This window comes from Camelus ferus, chromosome 1 (genome assembly GCF_009834535.1).
Source record: "Camelus ferus isolate YT-003-E chromosome 1, BCGSAC_Cfer_1.0, whole genome shotgun sequence".
NCBI classification, from domain to species: Eukaryota; Metazoa; Chordata; class Mammalia; order Artiodactyla; family Camelidae; genus Camelus; species Camelus ferus.
Genome location: NC_045696.1, coordinates 104402942 through 104426330, shown reverse-complemented (window position 1 = coordinate 104426330; position 23389 = coordinate 104402942). Strand labels below are relative to the sequence as shown.

Below are 23389 nucleotides of genomic sequence, written 5' to 3'. Positions count from 1 at the left end.
AGCTCATTGGGGACCTAAGTGAGGGAAACTGGGGAGGCTTGGAAGAGGTATCAGTGAAATGCTCACATGATAGTTAAGAGAGACAAAGATTGAGCTAAAAGTTGACTAAGGGCCACAATACAAGGGATTATTACATGGGACAATGGCACCACAGTGCTCGTGAGACACCCACCTCCTGATAGGGTCCAGACACAGAACAAGGAACTCTTATAAAGACATCTGAGTCATAGCAGAGAAAAGCCAATATAGATAGATTTTTTCTTAAACTCTTGAAAGCATACTCAACCTACTTCATGGAAAGAGAAATGTAAAATAAAACCACATTAAGATAGTATTATCACCTATCAGATTGACAAAAATCCCAAAGTTTGATAGCATGCTCTGTTGTTGAGGTCTTGAGAAAAGAAGCTTTATCATACACTGTGAGAGGGAGTATATATTGATGTAATCCCTAGCAATGAGAAATTTGGCAACATTTGTCAAAATTTAAAGGGCATACACTCTTTGACCTAACAATTTCACTTGTAGGGCTTTATTCTACAGATACATTTACACATTTATGAAATGTTAATGAAATATTATATGTACAGGTTATTCATTGAAGCATTATTAGTAGAAGATTGGAAACAACCCAAGTCTTCATATTAGGAGACTGGTTAAATAATTGATTTAATGTTAAATTGTATCATACAACTTTAAAAAAAAAAAGAAAAGATCTCCAAGACACAAGCTAAATGGAAAAAAGCAAAGTACAGTATAGTATGTAATAAGCTATCTTTGCTGTAAGAAAGGAGAAAAATGGGAATCTATATTTATTGATTATATATTCATAAAATGCTTAAGTAGCAACTGTCAGGATAGGTGAGGTTATGCTGCAGTAACAAATGACTTTAAAATTTCTGTAGATTATACAGAAATTTTTTTTTATTGATAACACTTCAAGTCATTAAAGATTGGCTGCAGCTCTTTTTCTCATTATGTGTTTTTTTAATTCTTATTTTTTATTGAAGTGTAGTCAGTTTACTGTGTTAGTTTCAGGAGTACAGCAAAGCGATTCAGTTATACATATAGGTATGTACATATATGTATTTTCAGTTTCTTTTCCATTATGGCTCATTATAATAAATTGAATATAGTTCCTTGTGCTACATAGTAGGTCCTTGTTGTTTATCTGTTCTAATATATAGTAATATGTATCTGTTAATCTCAAACTCTTAATCTATCCCTCCCCCTCCCCCTTTCCCCCTGGTAACCATAGTTTGGTGGCAGCTCTTACCCATAACCCCCTCACTGTGAGACCCAGGCTTTGCATGTTTCATGAGAGGGAAAGTGACATGGCAAACTATGAACTGGCTGTTAAATCTCCCACATGGTTATGAACCAAACAATAATTCTGTCCCCATTTTGTTGGCAAGTCACATGACCGCTGTTGAGTGCAACAGGGCAAAAATGTATACCCTGCAGGGAAAGGTACAGAAGTCACGTGATCGAGCCTGTTGACAAGAGTGCAGACATGTATAAGCCTCTCACTGGGTGAGGGTAGGAAGGGAGCAACTAATTATGAACAATAATGTAATCTTGTCACTAGAAATTAATGGAACAGTGATTACTTGTGGAATGGGATTGGGGAAGTTAGTTCAACAGGAGAGAAGAATGGGGTGGACACTAGCACACATATATAGCTGAACCATGTACACGTGTTATTCAAAAAAAATAAATAATTGTTGGCAAGTAGCTACATAAAAATGTATCCGTGTCTCTCTTTCCCATGACATGAGTATTGGATGCATAACCTGAATCCACACATAAGTTCCTGACATTTTATTGATAGCAGTTCCTAATAATTCTTAGAAGTGTGTCAAGGTCAGTAACTCAGAGCAGTGCAAACGCGATTCTCCATGCGCCATTCAAAGAGTAACTACTGGGAACATCATGGGAGAGAAGTCTGTATCTAGTTTATCTGGTTTGGGGACCCAGGTGACTCAGTGGGGAGCATCGTAGTCCCCAGGGCCTTCACCAAGCACGGGGTACCAGGGACTCAGGATGCGGTGCATAGATAACAAAACTAAGACAGCCGGCAGGTGTAAAAACAGCAAGTGAGGAAAAGCTATGGGAAACCAGAGTTTAGCAACAAGCGGGCAAGACTGAGAATCAGAGCTAAGAGAAGGAAAGCCATTAGCTGAAAAATGAGCTTTAAGGTTGGATGTTAAAAATTGGGTCAGGAGTCAGGAAGTGGAGTGCACGGTGAATGAAGGAGCAGTTCAAGACCAAAGACAAGACAGCAAAAGGAACCAAAGCCCTAAGTTTCCAGGGTGTCAGCTGAGGGGGTGGGCAGTCCAAGGGCTGAAAGCTTCTGGGCAGGACCCCACAGTAGCCCAGAGGATGCGAATTCAGAATTCCATCCTGTGGCTCAGGTTGGTATTACCAGGAGTTTATAATTCCTGGGAATCTTACAGAGGAGGATCCCGAAGCCCACCAGTCACCCCCTCAAGCAGGGATTGCTTGAGGGGTTGAAACAGTCATCTGGGCACACAGATGCTGCACTTGCAGGTGCCTTGGAGATACCTGTGCTGGCCTTGGTGGCCTTTTCATGGAGATGGAGGGGCTCCATGGGACTGCTTATGTCACTGATCATTTGCTCCTATGATACCCCTTTCTGTCTTCCAGTATCATTTCAACCCCTCGCAGTCCGTCCTGGTGATGGAAGGTGACGACATTGGGAACATCAACCATGCCCTCCAGAAGGTCTCCTACATCAACTCCAGGCAGTTCCCAACCGCAGGTGTGCGGCGCTTGAAAGTCTCTTCCAAAGTCCAGTGAGTAGATGCTGGTCAGCCTGGGTCCCAGCCAAGGCGTTGGGGATGATCCCTGGGGAATGTTCTCTTGCAAAACAGGATTCACCTCTTCTTCAACTGTTGGCAGCTTCTCCATTGTCCCTGTGAGGACGTCCCAATGGATTTGTGGTCTACTTTTGTTTTCTTCTATTTTTTTCCACATGAAATATAGCTGACATACAATATCATGTTAGTTTCAGGTATACTTCGTAGTGATGTGACATTTGCACACATTATGAAATGATCATCATGGTAAGTCTGGTAACCATCTGTCCCCATACAGTCACTACATTATTGATCATATTCCTTACACTGTATACTACATCCCTGTGGAGTTTTTATTTTATAACTGGAGGTCTTTACTGCTTAATCTCCTTCACCTATTTCACCCACCCCCATCCCCCTCCCTTCTGGCAATCACCTATTTGCTCTGTGTATCTATGAGTCTGTTTTTGTTTCGTTTTTTAGATTCCACATATAAGTGAAATCACAGTCTTTTTCTGACATGTTTCACTTAGCATAACACCCTCTAGATCTATCCATTTTGTTGCAAATTGCCAGATTTCATTTTTTTCTTATGACTGAGTAATATTCTATTGTGTGTGTGACACACACACACACACCCCCCACAATCATCCATCTATCCTTGGACAGTTAGGTTACTTCCGTATCTTGCCTAATGTAAATAATGCTGCAGTGAACATTGGTATCTTATCAAATTAATGTTTTCCTGTATCTTATCAAATTAATGTTTTTATTTTCTGCAGGTAAATACCCAGAAGTGAAATTGCTGGATTATATGGCAGTTCTATTTTTAATTTTTTGAGGAACTTCCATGCTGTTCTGCATAGTGGCTGCACCAGTTTACCTTCCCACCAACAGTGCATTGGGGTTTCCCTTTCTCCACACCTTTGCCAACACTTGTTATTTGTTTTCTTTTTGATGTTAGTCTTTCTGACAGGGGTGAAGTGGTGCCTCATTGTGGTTTTGATTCCCATTAGTGATGCTGAACATCTTTTTATGTGTCTGTTGGCCATCTGTATGTCTTCTTTGGGAAAATGTTTATTCATGTCCTTTGCCCATCTTTTAATTGGGTTGGCTGTTTTTTGACATTGAGTTGTATGAGTTCTTTGTGTATTTTGGATATCAATCCCTTACTATATAGGTCATCTGCAAATCTCTTCTCTCAGTCATTGGGCTGCCTTTTTATACCATTGATAGTTTCCTTCACTGTACAAAAACTTTTGAGTTGGATGTAGTTCCTTGTGTTTATTTTTGCTTCTGTTTCCCTTGCCTAAGGAGACAGATCATATATATATGTATATATATATTGCTAAGACTGATGTCAAAGTGCATACTGCCTATGTTTTCTCCTAGGGATTTTATGGTTTCAGGTCTTACAATTAACTTGTTAATTGATTTGGGGCTATTTTTGTATATACTGTGAGAAAGTAATCCAGATTGATTCTTTTGGATGTAGCTGTCCAGTTTCCCCAGCATCACTTTATTGAAGAAGCTGTCTTTTCTGCATTGTATATTCTTGTTTATTTTGTCATAAATTAATTGATTGTATATGCATGGGTTTAGTTCCAGGCTCTCTATTCTGTTCCACTAATCTATGTGTCTGTTTTTGTGCCAGTACCATACTGTTTGGATTACTCTAGCTTTGTAGCATAGGCTCAAGTCAAGGAGTATGGTACCTTCAGCTTTGATTTTTCTCAAGATTGTTTTGGCTATTTGAGGACTTTTATGGTTCCATACAAATTTCAGATTTATTCTAGTTCAGTGAAAAATGCCATTGGCATTTTGGTGGGGATTGCATTGAATCTATAGATTGCCTTCAGTACTATGGTCATTTTAACAATATTAATCTTCCAATCCATTAACATGATATATCTTTCCGTTTGTTTGTAATGTCTTTAATTTCTTTCATCAATGTCTCATAGTTTTCCAAGTACAGGTCTTCTACCTCCTTGATTAGATTCATTCCTAGGTAATTTATTCTTTTTGATGCAATTGTAAATGGGTTTTCTTAATTTCTCTTTCTGATAATTTGTTATCAGTGTATAAAAATTCAACAGATTTCTGTATATTAATTTTGTATCCCAAAATTTACTGAACTCATTTATTAGTTCTAATAGTGTTTTGGTAGCATCTTTAAGGTTTTCTACATATAGTATCAAACTTAGCAAATGTTTATTAATTAAATTAAATTAACCAACCGAACATTGATAGAGCTCCTAAATACTATGAGTATGCAAGAGAAAGGGAGGGCATGGATAGTCTCCAAGGATCAGGGTTAAATTAAAGAGATCAGACAATCACTGCGACCTTTTGATAACTCCTTTATTGGCCTATCAAATAGTTTCTCAGCCAAACATCTGCCTGGGATGGCTGCTAGGAAGGGGTCCCCAGAAAAATTCCTGAGAAGCAGAAAGGGAGTCACTGGCACCTGGAGCCAGAAAAAGGACCCAGAAAGACAGGAACAAGGACAGGAAAGGTGGGTCTGCTGACTGCCATGTTGCTGGGGCCTGGGACAGATGCCAGGATAAAACCCACAGATAGCAATTATATTCAGTACCTCTAGTGATGCAGAAAGTGCTCCCACCTCCACACTAAAGACCACCCCTGGGAGCCTGCAGTAGAGAGGAGACACTTCCAGCTCAGCTCCATACTGCAGTGAAGAAGAGGGACCAGACTGAGTCTCCAGACTGACCAGCCTCCAGCTTGGGGACCAGGTGTCCATAAACTAGGAAGGGGAGGGCTGTCCTCTATAAATGGTGAGGCTGGTGCCGTAAAGGCCAAAGGAAGCTGGGAGCAGGAGCTTACCACTACTTCCACACCTCACCAAGCCTGGAGAAGAGGACGGAGTGGCTTGGTGTGGAGTCCCCACAGCCTACCCTTCCTCCAGGGACTTTGCCAAGGGATGCAAGTTGATGGCTGCCACAAGCTGGAGTACACCCATCATTCCCAGAGCATCCATCTAGACCCTAGGGCTCTCCATTGTAGCCTTGGTCTTCGGTCTAAATGACCAGCAGAGCGTTCCAGTGATACACATGCCTGATGAGGTCTGAGGAAAGCATCAGACTTGTCAACACTCACTGAGTTTGAACTGAGATGCAGGCCCTGGAGCAACTTCTTTTCTGTGTGTCATCTGTGTTTAAGCCTTTCTATTATAAGGTAATTAACTATGGTCATCCCCACGGTATAGATGAAGAGACTGAGTTTCACAGGAGTCAAGCACTGTGCCCAGAGCCTCCCAGTCCAGGAGTGGCAGAGCCAGGCGTGGACCCTAGTCTGTCTAACTTCCCAGGCCTTTGCTCTTGTTGTCACACCATTCTGCCTCCCAGATACTTTTGTGGCAGTGTATGAGGAAAAAAGAGCGTGATCACAGTAGCAGTCCACTGGCAAACCTGGCACAGGTGCACTTGGGTGACACCATCACAGAGAGAGAACACACACTCTGCTGCGGCAGGAGAGTTTAGCCCTGGGTCTCACTGAGTCAGATGGCTGTAACTCACCGGTGAGACAACAATTTGTTTACCAAATCATTATGCACATAGCAAGCAGTGGCTGTCTAATTAACATGGCCATTGATGACTCTGTTATAGGATAATGAAAGATTTAATGGTTAGTGTTGCTAGTATAGAAAATTCCTACTTCTCCCAGAAGCCAATCTTTTTAAGTCCCTAGATTACTAGTAGTTATACTACAGCATGGCTTTAAATTTGAATGTCTGTTGACATCCTCAGAGACTCCTGGGCAGCCAGGATGTCTCATTGAGGACTAGAGGCGGCTGGATGTTCCTTGTCCACAGCTGGATGACGGATGATTCCAGGGTTTGCTCTTCAGTGACTGCTGTTTTCCCAGGTGCTTTGGAGAAGACGTGTGCATCAGCATCCCCGACGTGGATGCCTACGTGATGGTGCTGCAGGCCATCGAGCCCCAGATCACCCTCCGTGGCACGGACCGCTTCTGGAGGCCTGCTGCCCAGTTTGAAAGCGCCAGAGGGGTGATCCTCTTCCCCGACATCAAGATCGTGAGCACCATCGCCAAAGCCGAGGCCCCAGGTGACTTGAAGACCACAGGTACAGGTGCCTGCTGAGCGGGGCGGCAGGGAGGGCCTTAAGTTTCTCCATAAAGTATGATTCTTGACACATCACACTTCAGGATAACAGTCTCGTTCACCATAGCAGGGTAATTTATAATGGCAGAACAAAAACTCCTGCAAACAAGGCAGATGTATAATAGAAGGGAGCGAGTGGCTTAGCAAACGGCAGTACGCCCATGTAAAAGAGACGATCTTGGAGCGAAGGCACTTATGCTAAATGGTAAGTTAGAAAAAAAAAAAAAAACGAAAAGCAAATTACAGAGTATCTCCACGAAGAGTGATCTCAATTCTGGAAAGAAAAAAAAAAAAACATAGAAAAATGCCAGGAAGTAAACATACTTAATGCTAACAGTGATATTCTTTGAGGAGCAGGGAAGGAGCCAATTTGTTTCTGCTCCCCTTCACTTTTGTACAACTGCAATATGTTCTAGAGTGAGCATGCATTATCTGGATAATCAGAAGAAAAGCTACAGAAGCACTAGGGAAAAAATACAGCTGCGTCTCAATATACACATTGTAAAAGTCTCATGCGATAATGTTACCCTCAACTCTCAGGAAACTTGACAGTTGTTCTTTCCAACAGTTTGACTGGGGAGAGGGCTGTTCAGTAAAAGTAATTCGAATTATCTGCCAGGAAGAAATACAGTCACACTGAAAGCTACAGGATATTCAGCTGGCCTGGGGGAGAGGGACGGAAGGCTAAAGAAGGAGGGTGGTCAAACCTGGGGCCCAAATCCATGGCAGAATACCAGTTTGAGAACTGTCCTTTGCTGCCTCCTCTAAACCAATACATTCACTCTCTCTCTCTGCCTCCAAAAGCAGCTGCTAATGATGTGCTATGCCCAGGGGCCTGAGTCCCTGCAGGCTGCTTCTGTAATAATCCTAATCACCCACTGCCTTGAACCACGCTGGTCCCCAGCGACTGGGGTGCCCGGCAAGGCGGTGTTGTTGCACCTGTCCGGGCAGGGAGGTCTCCCAGTCACACTCCAAAGTGCACTAGGTCGTGTCATTGTCCCTCTTTCCCGCATTTGTGGCTAAAGTCAGACAGAAAAAGGAAGGGCCTCTAACTGCGGAGATTGAGGCCAGAGCTGAGAGCGTCTGGATTTGTGAGGGCAGACATCAGCATACAGGCAACTCAGGGATAAGCAATTATCTGGGTTCATATGTCACCTTCTGTTTGTGAGAGGTGCATGTACACAGCCAAGGGTCCAGAGCTATTATCGGTATTTTTAAATTTTTACTCTTATCGTTGTTAGAATCATCATCATGATGCGTGAAGATTATTCTGAACTTCAACAAGCAGGCTGATGGCTTTTGGCACCAGGGACCCTCTCCAGCATCATCTTCTGCCCTCCCCCCATTGATTCACTCTTTGGGCTGTTTCAGTACCAATGACGTGCAGACCCCTCTCTCCCTCACACTTCTGTGTTAGTTTACACCCTTGCTCACGCTCTACCCTCTGCCAGGAAGGTCCCTCTCCATCTCGTTCCCCATTATTGCTGACAGAAATCTACTTTCAACAATTCCTCCAGAAGGAATTGTCCCCCAGTCCCCCTGGCCCCAGACTGGTACTGTATACCTCCAACCACACCAGCGCTCCCTGTAACACACACTGGCTGGCCCTCGGTGGTGATTATCTGCTTATTAAACCAGACCAGGAGCTTCTCCAGGGCTCAGCTATGGTGGATTTGCCTCTGTGTCCCTGAGCCCGGTACAGCCCCCTCAGCCCAGTGGGAATCAGGGAAACTGCAGGTAGAAGACATTGCCCATGACGTAAGCAAGAGAGAATAAGGGGAAAATGGTAGGGTTGACATGCCCTGTCCCTGTGTGAGTAATCAGTCAGCCACTTCGGGACATGGGAGCAAGGATGACCCAACCTGACTTGACAAGAATATGACTCCGAAAAACTCAGAAACTACCAGGCCATTTGAATACACCATTATTAATGACAGATCTGGTTCAGTGTATACTAATGTGCTCTCAGATTTTGCCAATAATGCACAAAGCCATTGACATTGGCAAGCTTTTAAAAATTAAGCACACAAAATTATTTATCACAACCTATCTCTAGTGAGAGCAAAAAATATTTTTGGTATCACTAAAAACTTGAACGAAATAATTATTTAAAAGGGCTCTCATCTTTTGTCAATCCTTTTTAAATTTCTGCTTTCATAAATGTTTTGTTATGCACAAAATACACCCGTCCACTCTATAAATAAATATACTTATGTCTATGATCTCAGTTCACAAATGTTTTAATAAAGGGCTGGAAGATCCGTTTGAAGACCACTGGCCCAAAGGTTGAGATTTCACACACTGTGGAATCAGAAAGTCATGGTTGCTGTCCCAGGTCCTCCGCTGCTGTCTGCGTAACCCTCGGCAACCCACCCCACCCCTCGGACCTTCCACTCCCCCATCAGTAAAACGGAGTAATGATAGCACCCTCTGTGGTATCTGTCTGTTAGGGTTTCAGTTGCTGTGTGCCTGGCACATCACAAGGACCCCATAAACACCAGTCATTTTTATTTTAAGGTAGGATTTTAATTTAGGACTGCCAATCTGGCCAGCATTCAAATACTCAGATATTCCTTTGGGAAATTTGGGGTCATTATATTAGGCAAGGACAGCTAGACTAACCAACAGCTTGCCAACTAGACCAACGAATTTACATAATTCTTTAATTATGTCAACTATGCAGCTCCGCTTGAGCAATGTGGAGTGATACTGCTCCAGGCCAGCCCCTGGGTCAGATACTGAGGAGTCGGTCATTAAAAGGGCACTTCTGCCCTTGAGAAGCTCAGGGTCTGCTCGGGCGACAGATGCACAGACCACTCCGACCTGGGGAAAGCTAGGAGAGCCTGGTGGGTGGGGCGCTCATTTCTGGTCCCAAATGAGAGCTATTGCTTGTTGAGCACCTGTTAACGGGCCTGTTTTCCATCCTCCCAATACCCTTGACCTCTGTCTGGATGAGGGAATCGATGGGTAGGGAGCGTCTCGAATACTATATGGCTTCTCATAGCAGCGCTGGTATTCAGATTTACATCTTCTGACCACTCTGTTCACGTTCTTCACACAAACCATGCCGCCCATGCCTGCACACCCATCCCAGCAGTGGAGGTGATATTTGGGGTCGCACAGCCTCTTCTCCTGACTCCCCCTGAGCCTGGGGTGCAATCACACAGGAGGAGGAGGATGGACCAGGGCCACCGTCTGAGCTGTCCTCACGCCTGCGTTTCCCACGTGTCTGTCTTCCCGCAGCCCCCAGATCAGCAGTTTTAGAAGAAATGCTTCACAACTTAGATTTCTGTGACATTTTAGTGCTGGGAGGGGACTTGGACCCAAGACAGGAGTGCCTGGAGCTCAACCACAGTGAGCTCCACCAGCGACACCTGGACGCCACCAACTCCACCGCGGGCTACTCCATCTATGGTAAGGCCGTGCTCAGCCCTCCACCCGGTGGTCCTCTCTCGTTGTGGTCGCACCCAGGGCATCAGGAGTGTGACGGCAGCCCCATCTCCCATGGAGGTGGGTCAGGAGGGAACCGTTGACCTCGAAGCATGGGCCTCTAGCCCCTCTTTTGGTGAGCTGTTCCTGCATCCTGAGGACTTGGCTTCTGTTCCACTCCTGGGCAAATCGTCTGTAGAAACAAAGTGGATGCCTGCTCTTATGTTTGATCTCAGCTAGTACTACAGAAACATTTGGCAGATTGAGGCCAAACATCCTGGTCAGAGCTCAATCTATGTGAAAATTCTGTGCATCAGTTTAACTGGCTCCTTAGGACTTCTGCCTCGGCGTATTGTCTAAACACCTTGAGCTCTCGCCCTGGCCGAATTCAGGAGACCCACAAGCCCCAGCAGCCTGTTTCCCCTCCTCCTCTTCTGCCTTCTTATGGCAGGTGTGGTCTCTTGGCACAGGTGTGGGCTCCATGAGCCGCTATGAGCAGGTGCTGCATCACATCCGCTACCGCAACTGGCGTCCGGCTGCCCTCGAGGCCCGGCGGTTCAGGATCAAGTGCTCGGAACTCAACGGGCGCTACACCAGCAATGAGTTCAACGTGGAGGTGAGTGAGCCCTGAGGTTGCAAGGGAAGCCCCGGCTCACCCATTCCTTCCCTCATTTATGCAGGAGGATTGCCGCCACGGGTCCCCCTGCCGCTCCCGGTCAACGGCACCTCTCCCTGCTCTTCCCAGGTTGGCGTCCTCCATGAGGTCAGAGTCTCAGACAAGGAACACGTCAGCCACCTTATCGTGCAGCCACCCTTCCTCCAGTCGGTCCACCACCCTGAATCCCAGAGTAGCATCCAGCGTAGTTCAGGTAGGTCACCTGGAAGGAGGGACCTCAGGACGTCAGATGGTCACTGTGACTCAAGACCATCCACTAAACAATTAGGGTGCAGGAGCCATAGGGGCCCAGGACTGAGGGAGGTGCCAGGCAAGCCTGGCTCTGAGGCAATCACAGCCTAGGGAGGGAGCCAGTCAAGTCCATGGGAAGTTACAGGCAGTACATAATAACAGATGGTCGTACAAAGGGCTGGGGTAAAATTTTGCAAGTCGTTTTAGGCCCGACTCAAAGCTCCATGCTGTACGGAGCCGAACCCCTCACAGATGCTCACACACTCATATGCACCGTATGGCAGCCTCCTACCTTTACTTCTGTTCCAGCACTTGCCATGTTGTCTTACCGTCTGGCGGGCACTTCTGTCTGTCCTGACTGGACTTCACAGTTCCTGGTTCTCGGAGGAGTGGAGGGAACTCTTGTGGAGGGGGGAGTGAGAGGGGCAAAGCTTTTCATACTTTGATGAAAAAAGCAAGAGATAAAAATTGTGCATTTATTGAGCACCTACTATGTGCCTTTGGGGAAATTCACATAGATGATTTCATTTACTCACAACTACCCATGGGATAGGAACGATTAAGTCTATTATATAGGTGACAAGAGTGGAGCCCCGACAGAGGAAGGCGCTGACCCAGAGTTCTCCAGCTGGGAAGTGCAGGGCAGATGTTAACCTACACGTGGATGTTTCATGCATGCTCCATCCCAAGTGAGCGAGTCCTTTGCTCACCACATCATGTGAATTCCTTTCTCGTTCCAGTAGTCCCAAGCATCGCCACAGTGGTCATCATCATCTCCGTGTGCATGCTAGTGTTTGTCGTGGCCATGGGCGTGTACCGGGTCCGGATCGCCCACCAGCACTTCACCCAGGAGGCTGAGGCTGCCAAGGAAGCCGAGATGGATTGGGACGACTCTGCGCTCACTATCACAGTCAACCCCATGGAGGTGATCCTCCCGCAGGGGCTGGGAGCTTGACACGGGATGCCTCTCCTCCACTTGGCTCCATCCTTCCTGTGCCGGAAGCCCTGCCCAGCTAGCCCAGCCCCACCGCTCCTTCCCTCCCTCCCCTGGGCTCCTCTAGCCCTCTCAACCTGAATGGATCATTCTTTCCCACCAACTGCATTCACAGATTAAAAATGTGTGAATTGCTCTCACCCAACAAACAGAACCAAACATTTCTTAAGTCAAGCAGCCATGTGGTGTCTGTCCCTTGCCTCCCCCGTTGGATTTAGCTCAGAGCTGACTCACACTTAGGGACTCGCTATTGAATTTTTGATTAACTAACAGTATAAATGAGATGGCTTTGCTCCGTCTGCCTGCGGAGCTCACTTAAAGGCTCAGGATAGGTTAATACAAAAATACAGAAGTAACACGTGCCATTTCTTGAGCCCCCATTATGCCAGGCCGCCCAGGATGCTCAGTATACACCACCTCATTTGATCTTCTCAGCAACCTGTGAAGTGGGAGTCACCACCCTCATGTACCAAGGCAGGGCCAGCTCAGAGAGGGAAAGTAACGTGTTCAAACTTATGTAGCTGGTAGTGGCAGCACCGATATCCAAACTCATGGCTGTCTGATTCCAAAGTTCTTATCTTCCCAGTTAGCCACCAGCCGCCCAGATCCACCCATGAGTGTCCAAGACCCCTGATCTGGACATACAAATATCAAGAAAGCCACTTCCATCTTGCCCTTTGGTCCGCCCATGGGTGCTGGGGTAAGTAGGGGCAGGACCAGGAAAGCAAAGGGACATTGGCCAGCAGGAGGCGCCACTGAGGAATGACAAGAAGATTATCCCAGCCAATCCCCAGCCCTCACCTGGCCCCATGCTCCCATTTCAGAGCCAGCGTGTGGAGGCATCTCAGTTCCTCCCACCCTCTGCTGTAGGTATAGTGCTGAGCACACCACTGTGGGGACTCCAGAATTTCCACCCTCAAACTGCTGAGCCTTGGGTGTGGGAAGCAAGATTGTGGTGCTTGGAGCGGTCTGTGTACCTGGCCAGAGTGTGCCTACTGAGGGCTCACCTGGTGATGCCAGAGGTCAGGGAAGCAGGAGCAGGGAGAGCCTTTGGGGCTTGAGTGTCTGGGGAAGATTTCTTGTTACCTAAGGGAGGCCTTGAAGAATGGGTAGGATTTGGGGGAGGCAAAGGTAGAAGAGAAAACACTCCACAGAGGGCACGCAGCCAAGCGTGGGCACACATCTTTTATGGCTGATTCATCGACTCAAAACATAAATCCAGAAATACGATTTGGCCGGAATCATCAGAAAGCTGGCGTGAGGGGAAGGGACTGGAAAAGCGTGAAGAAGAGTTTAAGGACATAAGTCGGGGGTGAGGAACAGGTATGCAAAATGAGGACAATGAACTGTGTGCTTCCCAAAGGAATAATCTGAGGGGCAGCACACCTGAGTCTTGGCTGAGAAGACCTTCTGCTCCCCAAAGATGTCATTCTCCCCCTGGAAAAGGGGACAAGCTTAAATGCCTTTTCCCTCACTGAGAAGCAACTCACTTAAGGCTTGGAAAGTGCCATATAGACAGGTTCCAGAAATGCCAGAGAACAAAGCCTTGGCCTGAGAGGCCCACTGGATGATGGATGGGGATGGCTTCAATATCCAGTATTTAAAACACAGCAATTTGCCTTAAGTTCGTGTCTTGGAATTTGCTATTTCTTTTCTCTGTCCTTAGCCCTCTGATTTGTCTCTCACTGGAGGACTTCTCTTCCAGAAAGCCCATCTCCCGGCCCAAGGGCTTAGCATTAAGGGAAGGAGTTCCCCGGGGCCCTAAATGTTTCCTTCATGGGGGAGAAGCATAAACTCCCAAGTGGCCCCTGCTTGGCCCCTGATGAACGCCCCCCTTCTCTCCCTGACATCCAGAAACACGGAGCCCCAGGGCGTGGGGACGAGGAGACTGAGGAGGAGGAGGAGGAAGTAGAGGAAGACGTGAGCTCCGGTAGCAGCGACTCTGACGACAGCGACGAGGAGGAGGAGGAGGAAGGGGTGGGCAGGGGCAGACGCGGGCAGAGCGGAGCCAGGCAAGCCCAGCTGGAGTGGGACGACTCCACCCTCCCCTACTAGTGCCCGGCGTCTGCGCCCACCCACCTGTCCCTTTTGTAAGCCCCACCCCGATGTCTGTCTATCACATAATCGCCTCTGATTTCTGTGACAGGTCTGGGCAGGCCCTCCCCAGTGTCCTGGGGCCCACCCTTAATGCCGTGGGCATACCCCGTGTCCCAGCCCTGGGGTGGTTCCAAGAAGCCCAGCGGCAGCATCGGTGGGGACTTCAGGGTGGACTTCGTCCTGTAGCCCCCACTTCTCCTGCCCTGGGCTCACCCAGCATCGTGGCAGCAGATCTGTGGAGTTCTGCCTTCGCTCTTCCCTGCGGGGGAGAAGGTCAGCCTTTCTGTCGCTCGCCTGCCCAGGCTCCACATTCCCAGGCCCTTAGGTTCCAACCCACTGTGTGTGCACCTGACTCAGTCACCTCTCCCCACAGACCGCCAGGTCCTCCTTACCTGGCTCTCCAGGCTGCTTCCTACAGGCAGGGTGGTCAGACTCCACACACGCAGGTCCACATCCTCAGCACTTCAAAAGAATGACCTTACCAAGGCAGACCTGTTTACAGGGGAAGGTTCACGTGGGCTACACACACACACACACACACGCACATATGCACGCACGCACACACACTCACGCACGCACTCTCCCATCTTGGAGAGCCTTTCCCTTTGTCTTTCTGAGGCCACAGAAGCTTATATGAAAAGTCCAAAACCAAGACTAGGTCCTTGGCTACAGCAGGGCCTGGTTCTGGCCAAAGCTCTCTGAGAACCTGCCTTCCTGGCAGCGGCTGAGACCCGTGTGGCTGCCCTGCTGGGGGCTCCCACCCCATGACACCACGGGGGCCAGGAAGCACTCCACACAGACGCTGCCCAGGGCCGTAGCCCTGACAAACTGACAGCCAGGGATCAGAAGGAGAGGCTGATGGCATGACACGGCCAGGCTCCGTGGCAGACTGCAGACTGGGTGACAGGGATGGCTGGGTGTCCCCAGGACCAGAGGGCGGTTCCGGGGCTGACAAGGCTGGGTCTTTCATCCCCCATTTCACAGTTTTGCTTCTTGAGAAGATACATTCCTCTTGGATGTATCGAAATAAGTGTGAACTTCGACGAGTCTAAGATAATGAGTTTGGAGATTTAACTGCTAGACATTAGAAGCATATTTGCCATAACAGCTTCCTCTTCTCATAAAAGGAGCAATGCTTTGAGTGGAGGGTAAATATATCCAAAAACCTAGTTTCTTCCTTCCTTCCTTCTTTCCTTCCTTCCTTCCTTCTTTCCTTCCTTTCTTCTTTTTTAGTAAGGAAATCTTTTCCGTCTCCATCTTAACATGGATACTTCGGGAGGAGAATTGTTGCTATGGTAACTGGTCTGTGGTCTTTTGTGGTCAAGAGAATAGCAGGCAAGAATTAGGGCCACTATAGGGCTCCCATGAGGCGCCAAGAACATCTTTGTTTCGAATGTCTTGGGCTTTGTCCTCAGGATGTATGGTCTGTCCGAGCCCCTCCCACACTGGCTCCACACAGGCACAGAGCTGGTCCCAGGCATTCAGATTCAAAAGAAAGTTCAGAATCAGTTCATTCTACTCCGTGAGTCACTGAATCAGTGAGACTTTAAGCAGGGGGACTGCTGTCAATGTCCTCTGGTCTGATCTCCACCAAATGAGCATCCACGACAGGCCTTTGCAGCCTTCTGATTCGAGGAGACCACCTTGTGCAGCTTTTTCCATCACCTGAAGTGTTATTTGCCCCATTCGTTCCTTTGAGCCTCACAATAATCCCGTGAGGTAGCTGGGACATCTACTGTTATGATGAGTCAACTGAGGCTAAAGATTCAACATCTTGATCAGAGTCATTCCAAGGTATAGACAAGACCAGACTCCCCACCATCCACTCCTGGCCCAGGGCCCACCAGCCTGAATCTACCTACTTTCCTATTCATGCAGCTCACAGGTATTGCTGAAGACCTACTATGTGCTAAGCGCTCTACCAGCAGCTGTGGGCAAGGGGACTTGCTAGTTGCCGAGGAGAAACGATCAGGCATAGAAATTATACAAGAGACAGATGCAGAGGGAGAGAGAGGAGAGGTCACAGGAAGAAAGGGGATCTGTTCACAATCCCAACCCATGCTCTTACTTTCCCCTTCTTAAGAAAAAACACCAGCTGAAGTTTGGGGTTTCATATCCATTGAATGGAAATAGACACTTCTGTGAATTTTCCCAATCAAATAGCTCTTTTCTCTCAGGCTGTGTCTGCACATTTACAAGGAGAAAATCTTGAATTTTTAGTCCTCACAATCCCCTTAGTTAAATAAAAAGAGATTCTTCAGTCATTTAGACTGACTTAAATATTTTAAATCAAAATCCAGAATTCTCCCAAAATTATGGCAGTAAAATGAATATTTTCTTTATATGTTTAAAAGCCAATTCTTTTTGAGTTGGATTTTGATTTAAAATATTTAAGTCTGGTATGCATGAGAGATTTTTCTTCTGCTAGGTCTTTCTTTCGGTTTGGCTGGGCATGGGAAGTGGTCCTCGAGCCCTCTGCTGCCTCCGACGGCTGCATCACAGTCACGGCTGAGTGAGCTGTTTGGGGCATGTGAAATCATTTTATGTTGTGGGGGTTTGGAGGGGGTAGGGAGCAGGTGGCAGTGGCATGTGGCCAGGACAGCAGAGTTGCCTCATTTGTGACTGGACTCATACATAGAGAGACAACGGAGTCAAGTCAGAGCCCTCCCCATCAGCTCCTGCCAGGGTGGTCACTCTGCATGCCAGCCCCGAGGACGAAGCACTTGAAATGTTGCTGCTGGGTCAGTGGGCACGTAGAGTGTTCCAACAGCCTCCTCATCACTGTGGGTGAGAACAAGAAGGGGCGGTGATGCACAAGTAGCAGAAGCTTTGGGGGAGCCTCCAGGTGAGCAGTGAGTAATGTCACTTGCTCTCTAGCGGGGATTCTAACCACAGGTGAAAAACGTCATTAATCAGCCCAATGTTTTCCAGGCTCCATCTGCTGGTATCTGGGAACCAAAATTCCCCACATGGCCAGATACCCAGTGGTCTCTCACCTAGACAGCAGCAGCAGCAGATGCAGATTTGTACCCGGGAGGCACAGCTGATCGGTTTGGCCGCAGGCCAGACCATTGCTTATCTTGCCAAGTGGATGACCAGATCCTGCTCTCTGCAGGCTGAAATAGATAGGCTGAAATCTCTCACATGACTCAGGTGACCGGGAGGAAGAGAAAGAGGAGGAGGAGATGGAGAAGATCAGGACAGAATGAGTTGCCCTAGTGGAGGAAAGCAATCAGCTAGTTGGTTATCTGTCTTAAAGAAATACTACAAGTGTATTCTTGTAGGCTTAATCAAATGCTATAAATCTGAGCAACGCCCCAATTCATCTAGTTACCAAAAATGTGATGTCAGTGGGTTCTGATTTCACTAGCTCTTTCTTGAACGTAAGCAATCATCCTATCAAGCAGGGCTTAGCCCACACTTCTTTGCATGTAGCAAGGGCTGTGCCCGGTGGCCCCGGACTCTGCAGGGAGAGGGCTCCTGGAGGGAAGGCAGCGTCCTCCATTCCTACACATATGGCAGGGCTCAGGGACTGGCAAACTTCACCTGCAGAGGGCCTTTGCAGACCACGTGGTCTCTTGCAAGTATTTGACTTGACCACTGCAGCATGAAACCAGCCGCAGACAATATACTTAAATAAATGGGTATGGCTGCATCCCCTCAAAACTTTATTCATGACCACTTAAAAAAAGCAGGCAATTCAAATTCAGATTATTGTCACATGTCACAAAATGTTATTATTCTTCTGATTTTTATTTTCAGGCATTTAAAAACAGAGAAACCTTTCTGAGCCCACAGGACTTACAAAAACTAGCAGCCGACCAGAGCTGGCCTGTGGGCTACAGTTTGCACCTCTCAACCATGCATGCGTGGAAAGCAGCCTTCTATCTGACAAGGGAAAGCAGATTACTACCGTAGGCCCGCTCATCCACAACCCAGTGGTCTTTGCCTCCCAAATGAACAGCAAACAACTCCACAGTGCTTAATTAAACTGTTTTAAAAATCTATGTTCAAAGTGGAAAACAGAAACAAAACCCCCCAAAATCTTTGTCCCTTGCTGAATTGACTCAAATGCAGGCAAGCATTCTTCAAGAGCTAAAAGCCTTGGGTCGAGGAACTGGCTGATCACTGAGCACAAACGCCACTGAGCTGAGGGCCAGCTCCCAGGGCTCACACTGGCCCCCAATACCTCAGCCCGTAATGATTTCTAAGCAGGAACGTTCATTATCTCAGACTGATTTCCATTCAGTCCTGCTCGTGCCGCTGCTCTAAAAATGATCATAAAGACTTGTGACTGTTTGAATCGATAGCAACGTAATCAGTAGAAAGCCCGACCCCGCATACTTCAAAATTAGCAATCTCCTTGGCCATGCGATTCAATGTTAGCCAGAGGAAGAAGAGGACTTTCTTTTTAACCATTCCCTCATTTAAATTAACCAAATCGATTTTACCAAGAAAAAAAAAAGTAAGGGAGCTGGTCTAATCCTTTGAAAGAATTTGGTGCAAAGTAGATGCTTCTCAGGTCAGATCATTCTGAGGCCTTTGGGGGATCCCGAAAGCCTCCTGCGATGTGCTCTGGTAGGCTATAGATACTCCACCATCCTCTATCTGCATCGGACATTTATCGAGGCTGACAAGCCAAAGCCCTGGGCACAATTTAATTTTCATGTAACCACTTTCTGTTGTCCAGCTGTAGGCAAGGGAAATGTGTAGTGAAAGTTTTGAAGTCTACTCCAGCACCTTCATTTCCCTGCTTTGATTTGCTTTACTTTATAAATTCATTCTGCGCCTTCTTTATAGATCTGGCTCTAGTTTTCCTTTGGCACCAACTGGAAAGAAGAGTTGGCTTGCTAAGGGCTATGGGTTAGAAGCCAAACTTGGCTCTCCCGGAGAGACAAAAAGAGACAGAAAATGTTACCACCACCAGCGACCCAGAAAGCAATCAGACACCCCCTGTATGCCATTCGTGAACAGATGGGATTCTGTGTTTGCAGCTCTGTTCCATGGAATGCAGCAAACCCTTGCTCAGCGCCCGTGGTGTACCAGGCCTCGTGCCAGGAACAGGAGAGGGAGGATGGATGAGACGTGGCCCTGCCCGTGAATATCTCCTGGTCTTGCAAGCTGCTGGGATGTTTCCTTTGCCCTGTTGGAGGCTGTCCATGAGCAGTCAGGACTGTGGGGGCAGAAGTCTGGGGTTGGGAGTGGGGGGATAACTTCATTGGGCAGCTCTCTGCTCTAAGTCAGGTGGTAGGTGTGATTCTGGGAGCCCTGCCACACATTTCTGAGGCCACGTGGAGAGATCTCTAGGGAAGCAGGCAATGCTTCTCTACATGTTTCTCATTCCACCCCAGTTCCCTTGTAGATAGAAGCCCATCACCCTGCCTAGTGGGCAGAAATAACATGGCGGATGGCTGAGATTCAGTGGAAACCAGCCAAAGCAAGTTCTTAATTATAAACAACAGACAGCCAGACGTCGGAAGTTAGAAAGGGTAACCCAGGTCCAGGGGCCAACATGAGCCAAGGCCCACAGCCACAGGACAGCCTGATGTAAAAAGAACCCCTGGGAGGCCCTGGGTCGGAGCTGAAGAGGGAGGAAGGGCTGACTCTGGAGGACCTGCCGCAGGTTCACACCCGACCCTGTGGAGCCCAGCTTCTCAAGTGTCCTTGGACCAGAGCAGCCGCATCACCTGGAGACAAGTGAGAAATGCAAATTCTCGGGCCCCACCTATGACCTGCTGAACCAGGAACTTTGGGCGGGGTCCAGAGTCTGAGAACTGCTGATGTAGAGGATGAGGAGCAGGATTTAAGCTGGCATTGGGAGGAGATGACTGTTAACAAGACATAATCAAAAATAATTGTGTCATGATGAGAGCGGACAAAAGCAGACTGCCCCACCCAACTCCCAGGCCCTCCAGGCTCCCACCCACACTCCCTGAAGCAGTGGTTTCAGGGAACCCTGGTCCTAGTCCCAATTCCACTCCTTCTCTCGGGCATGAGCCACTTCCTGCTGGTCTGTTCTGGATCATCCTGGAGAAAGACACAGCCCCGGAGAAGCTGGAGTGAGGCCACACATCCTTTGGGAGGCCATCTTCCAGGCTCCTATAAAGTGAGCAGCCTCTTCCATGGCTGTATTTTAAGAGGAAGCAATTGACCTGCAGCAGTGGCCCTGCAGCTTCAGGAGGACTGGTCTCCACACAGCCTCTATGCCGGTGGAGCCGCCTGGGGCACGGGAGAGAGCAGAGCCAGGTCATTTAAGGGCGTTGCCAGGTTACTGCAGCATCGCTCCATTTGTAATGGGATGGGGCCCGCAGCGTCACAATGCAGGCACTTAATTGGATGGGGAATGAATGGCTTTTCTTGAAAGGGCAGTAACTCACTCTGGATGTTCCTGAAAGTAGAAAACCAAAACCAGAAACAAACCTGCAGCCTCCCTAGAGACAGTGTCTTGGCCCTCAAATTTCTAAGACCCACAAAGGTGCCAGGCTCCACCAGTGCCCTTTTTCTCCATCAACCTGATCCCTGAGGTCCAAGATTGATTTTGCTTTTTGATCTATGGCTTAAACTCTGTGAAGGTCTACAAATCTTTGGAAGGAACTAGTTGGTGTCCTATCAATCATTTACACCTAGCTGTGGGGTACAGAATCTGTTCTCATATAAGGATTTCTGAGACCGGGAGTCAGAGGACTGGGGTGCTGGGCCTTGGGGTGGAAGCACAGAGGAGAAATGGGCTGGAAAGGAGCCCAGAAATATGTCCTGGGTGATCCAGCACCTGCTTTTCAGTTCCTACAAACTCCAGTCGCCTCCTGACCAGATACATCCTGGTCCTCTCCTGGCTGAGTCCTCCCAAATGCCCTACAGGACACACCTGTATCTCCAGCCCAGCTTGGAAAAGGTCTTCTGATTAAACGCAGTCTCCTGAGACCACAGAGATCATATCGGGAATAACTCACCTCTAATAGATTAGAATCAACTAACAAGAACAACTAAGGCTGGCCAGCTGCGTGCTGGGGAGACAGAGTGGGGAGAACCGGACAGACCCCGGCGGGTAAGGCCAAGGTTTCTTCAAGTCCCTTAGATCCAGAAGAGCTCTTCTTTACAGCCTGGCCTCTCTTTGTGAATTATCTTCTGAAGCACTTCTCTCCCAAGACCTTAAGGCAATTTTATGTGTTTCCCTAAGGTTAGTCACTTAGCACAAAGGCTTCTGTGGGACCAAAGGACAAGGAATGGGATGGCAGAAAGGCGATGGAGAGGCCTTTGTTCTGGAAACAGGGTGGGCTTCGTTCTCGCTGACAGGCCCGGACCTGTGTCCAGTCAAGCAGGACAGGGACACGTTACGGACTCAGGGTGAGGAGCTCTGTGTAAAGTGAGTGCATAAGGGGGCGTGCTAGCTGGGAAACCTGGGCACAGGTGAGACACAGTGTGTCACTGGGCAGGACACACCAACCACTTAACGCTTGTCAGAAACAAGAGAACCGTGTCCCAACACAGGCTAGTTCCTCCCATTCTGAGGAGCAGGGAGGAGCTGGTACCTCTGGACCACCAGGGTGACACATATCCAGAGTCAGGGTTCCACTCCGTGGGAACTTGCAGTTGAGTGAAAAGGACCACAGCCCTCACTTCCCAGGCCCCTGACTGGGTGTCTGACCAGGACCCTGGAAAACATCATTGTGTGAAGCTAGGCCCCAACTCTTGCCTCCTGTGCTGTCAGAGGCCTCCTCCCGAAGCAAAGAAGAGTAACTCACCTATCACAGCACCCTGGGTGTCCAGCACAGCGCCTGGCCCACAGCACGCGCTCCCTAAATGCTGAAGTAAATGGAACACCAGAGATCACTTAACCTCCATGAACACGTGGGGGTTGAAAAATTAGGATGCTCCAATGGAGGAAGACAGCTTCTATCTTTTCTCTTAATGGAGAAGTTGAGGTCTTTTATAAAACCAGCTGCAGGAGGAGTGGAAGTGCAGCAGAGGAAGGACAACACTCTTGCTGCCCCCAGTGGAAAAAGAAGAGAGTGAGGTTGTTTGGAGAGGGACCCTCTCCCAGCTACAACCAGTAAAATGAGCCCCTAGGCCAGGAGCAGGCACAGGTGGGCATCGGTGAGCCCATGTGCTCCACCGCAGAGGTCACAGGCAGCGTCCCAGCTGAGAAGAGGGAGCCCCGCTCTGCTGGCACCCCCAGCCCTGTGCTGCTCTCCAGTCTCTTTTATCAGATTCAGTGCAGAGGAGATTCATCAAGATGAAGCTCAGTTCCCAACAGACTAATGAAAAGAGGGCAACAGACGTGAGAAGAGCAAAAATGCAGACGGTGTGTATTAATCACAGGCAACAGAAACACGTCGGCTTTAATGTCTGTTCGCTTTTATCTTCTGCCCAGACCCTTTTTCCTGAGCATTTCAGAACAGAAATGGGACACACACGCGCACACACAAATGTGGAGGGTTCTTTTCCCCAAAGGAAACAGCTATCAGAGAAATGAGCCCACAGATTGTGTCTATTTGCAGAAGCAGAGAATCGACCACACGTCTCAGCTACAGGCACCAGCCCCCGATGGAAAAGGCAGTGAAGGGGATGAGGAAACACCGACCCTTGGGAAGGGTTCTTTAACGGCACTGTGATGAGGGTCCCACTCATGCCTGGGGGCCACAGATGTGAACATAAAGTGCACATCCACCCCCAGAGACAAAACTGCATTGGTCCTTGTCGACAGGGAAATCGAGGATCCGGAGCCCACCCCCCACGCCCAGCTCCCTTACACGGCTACAGAGGGAATGCTGACATGTGAGGTTCGGAAGAGGTCATGCCCGCCTTCACTAGTCAATTTCAAGTGGTGGAAATAGAGCAGAAGCTTTTTGGAGGTCAGGAAGCTAGACCTGGTACCCAGGGCTGATCACTTAAAAAGCAAGAGAAGAGACTGAGGGGAAAGGTGACTCAGAGTTGGAGAGGGAAGAGGTGAGGCTGGGTAGGAGGGACAGTAATAGGGGCAGCCCTCACTTGGGAAGCCAGAG

General features: G+C 48.1%; 1 protein-coding gene across 4 annotated transcripts in view; it reads left to right on the top strand.

The window, feature by feature from the left end:
* Positions 1–22200, top strand: part of CLSTN2 (calsyntenin 2) — a 578332-nt gene extending 556132 nt beyond the window's left edge. The window contains exons 11-18 of one of the 4 annotated variants that reach the window (XM_032487468.1): positions 2668–2816; positions 6705–6922; positions 10204–10374; positions 10860–11005; positions 11135–11258; positions 12037–12221; positions 14145–14380; positions 18150–22200. In XM_032487468.1, coding sequence (XP_032343359.1) covers positions 2668–2816; positions 6705–6922; positions 10204–10374; positions 10860–11005; positions 11135–11258; positions 12037–12221; positions 14145–14345 — 1194 coding nt within the window. In that variant the 3' untranslated portion in view covers positions 14346–14380; positions 18150–22200. Of the gene's footprint in view, positions 1–2667; positions 2817–6704; positions 6923–10203; positions 10375–10859; positions 11006–11134; positions 11259–12036; positions 12222–14144 lie in introns of all 4 variants that reach the window. The other 3 variants (XM_032487477.1, XM_032487479.1, XM_032487462.1) reach the window with 3 other exon arrangements.
* Positions 22201–23389: the final 1189 nt, after the last annotated feature.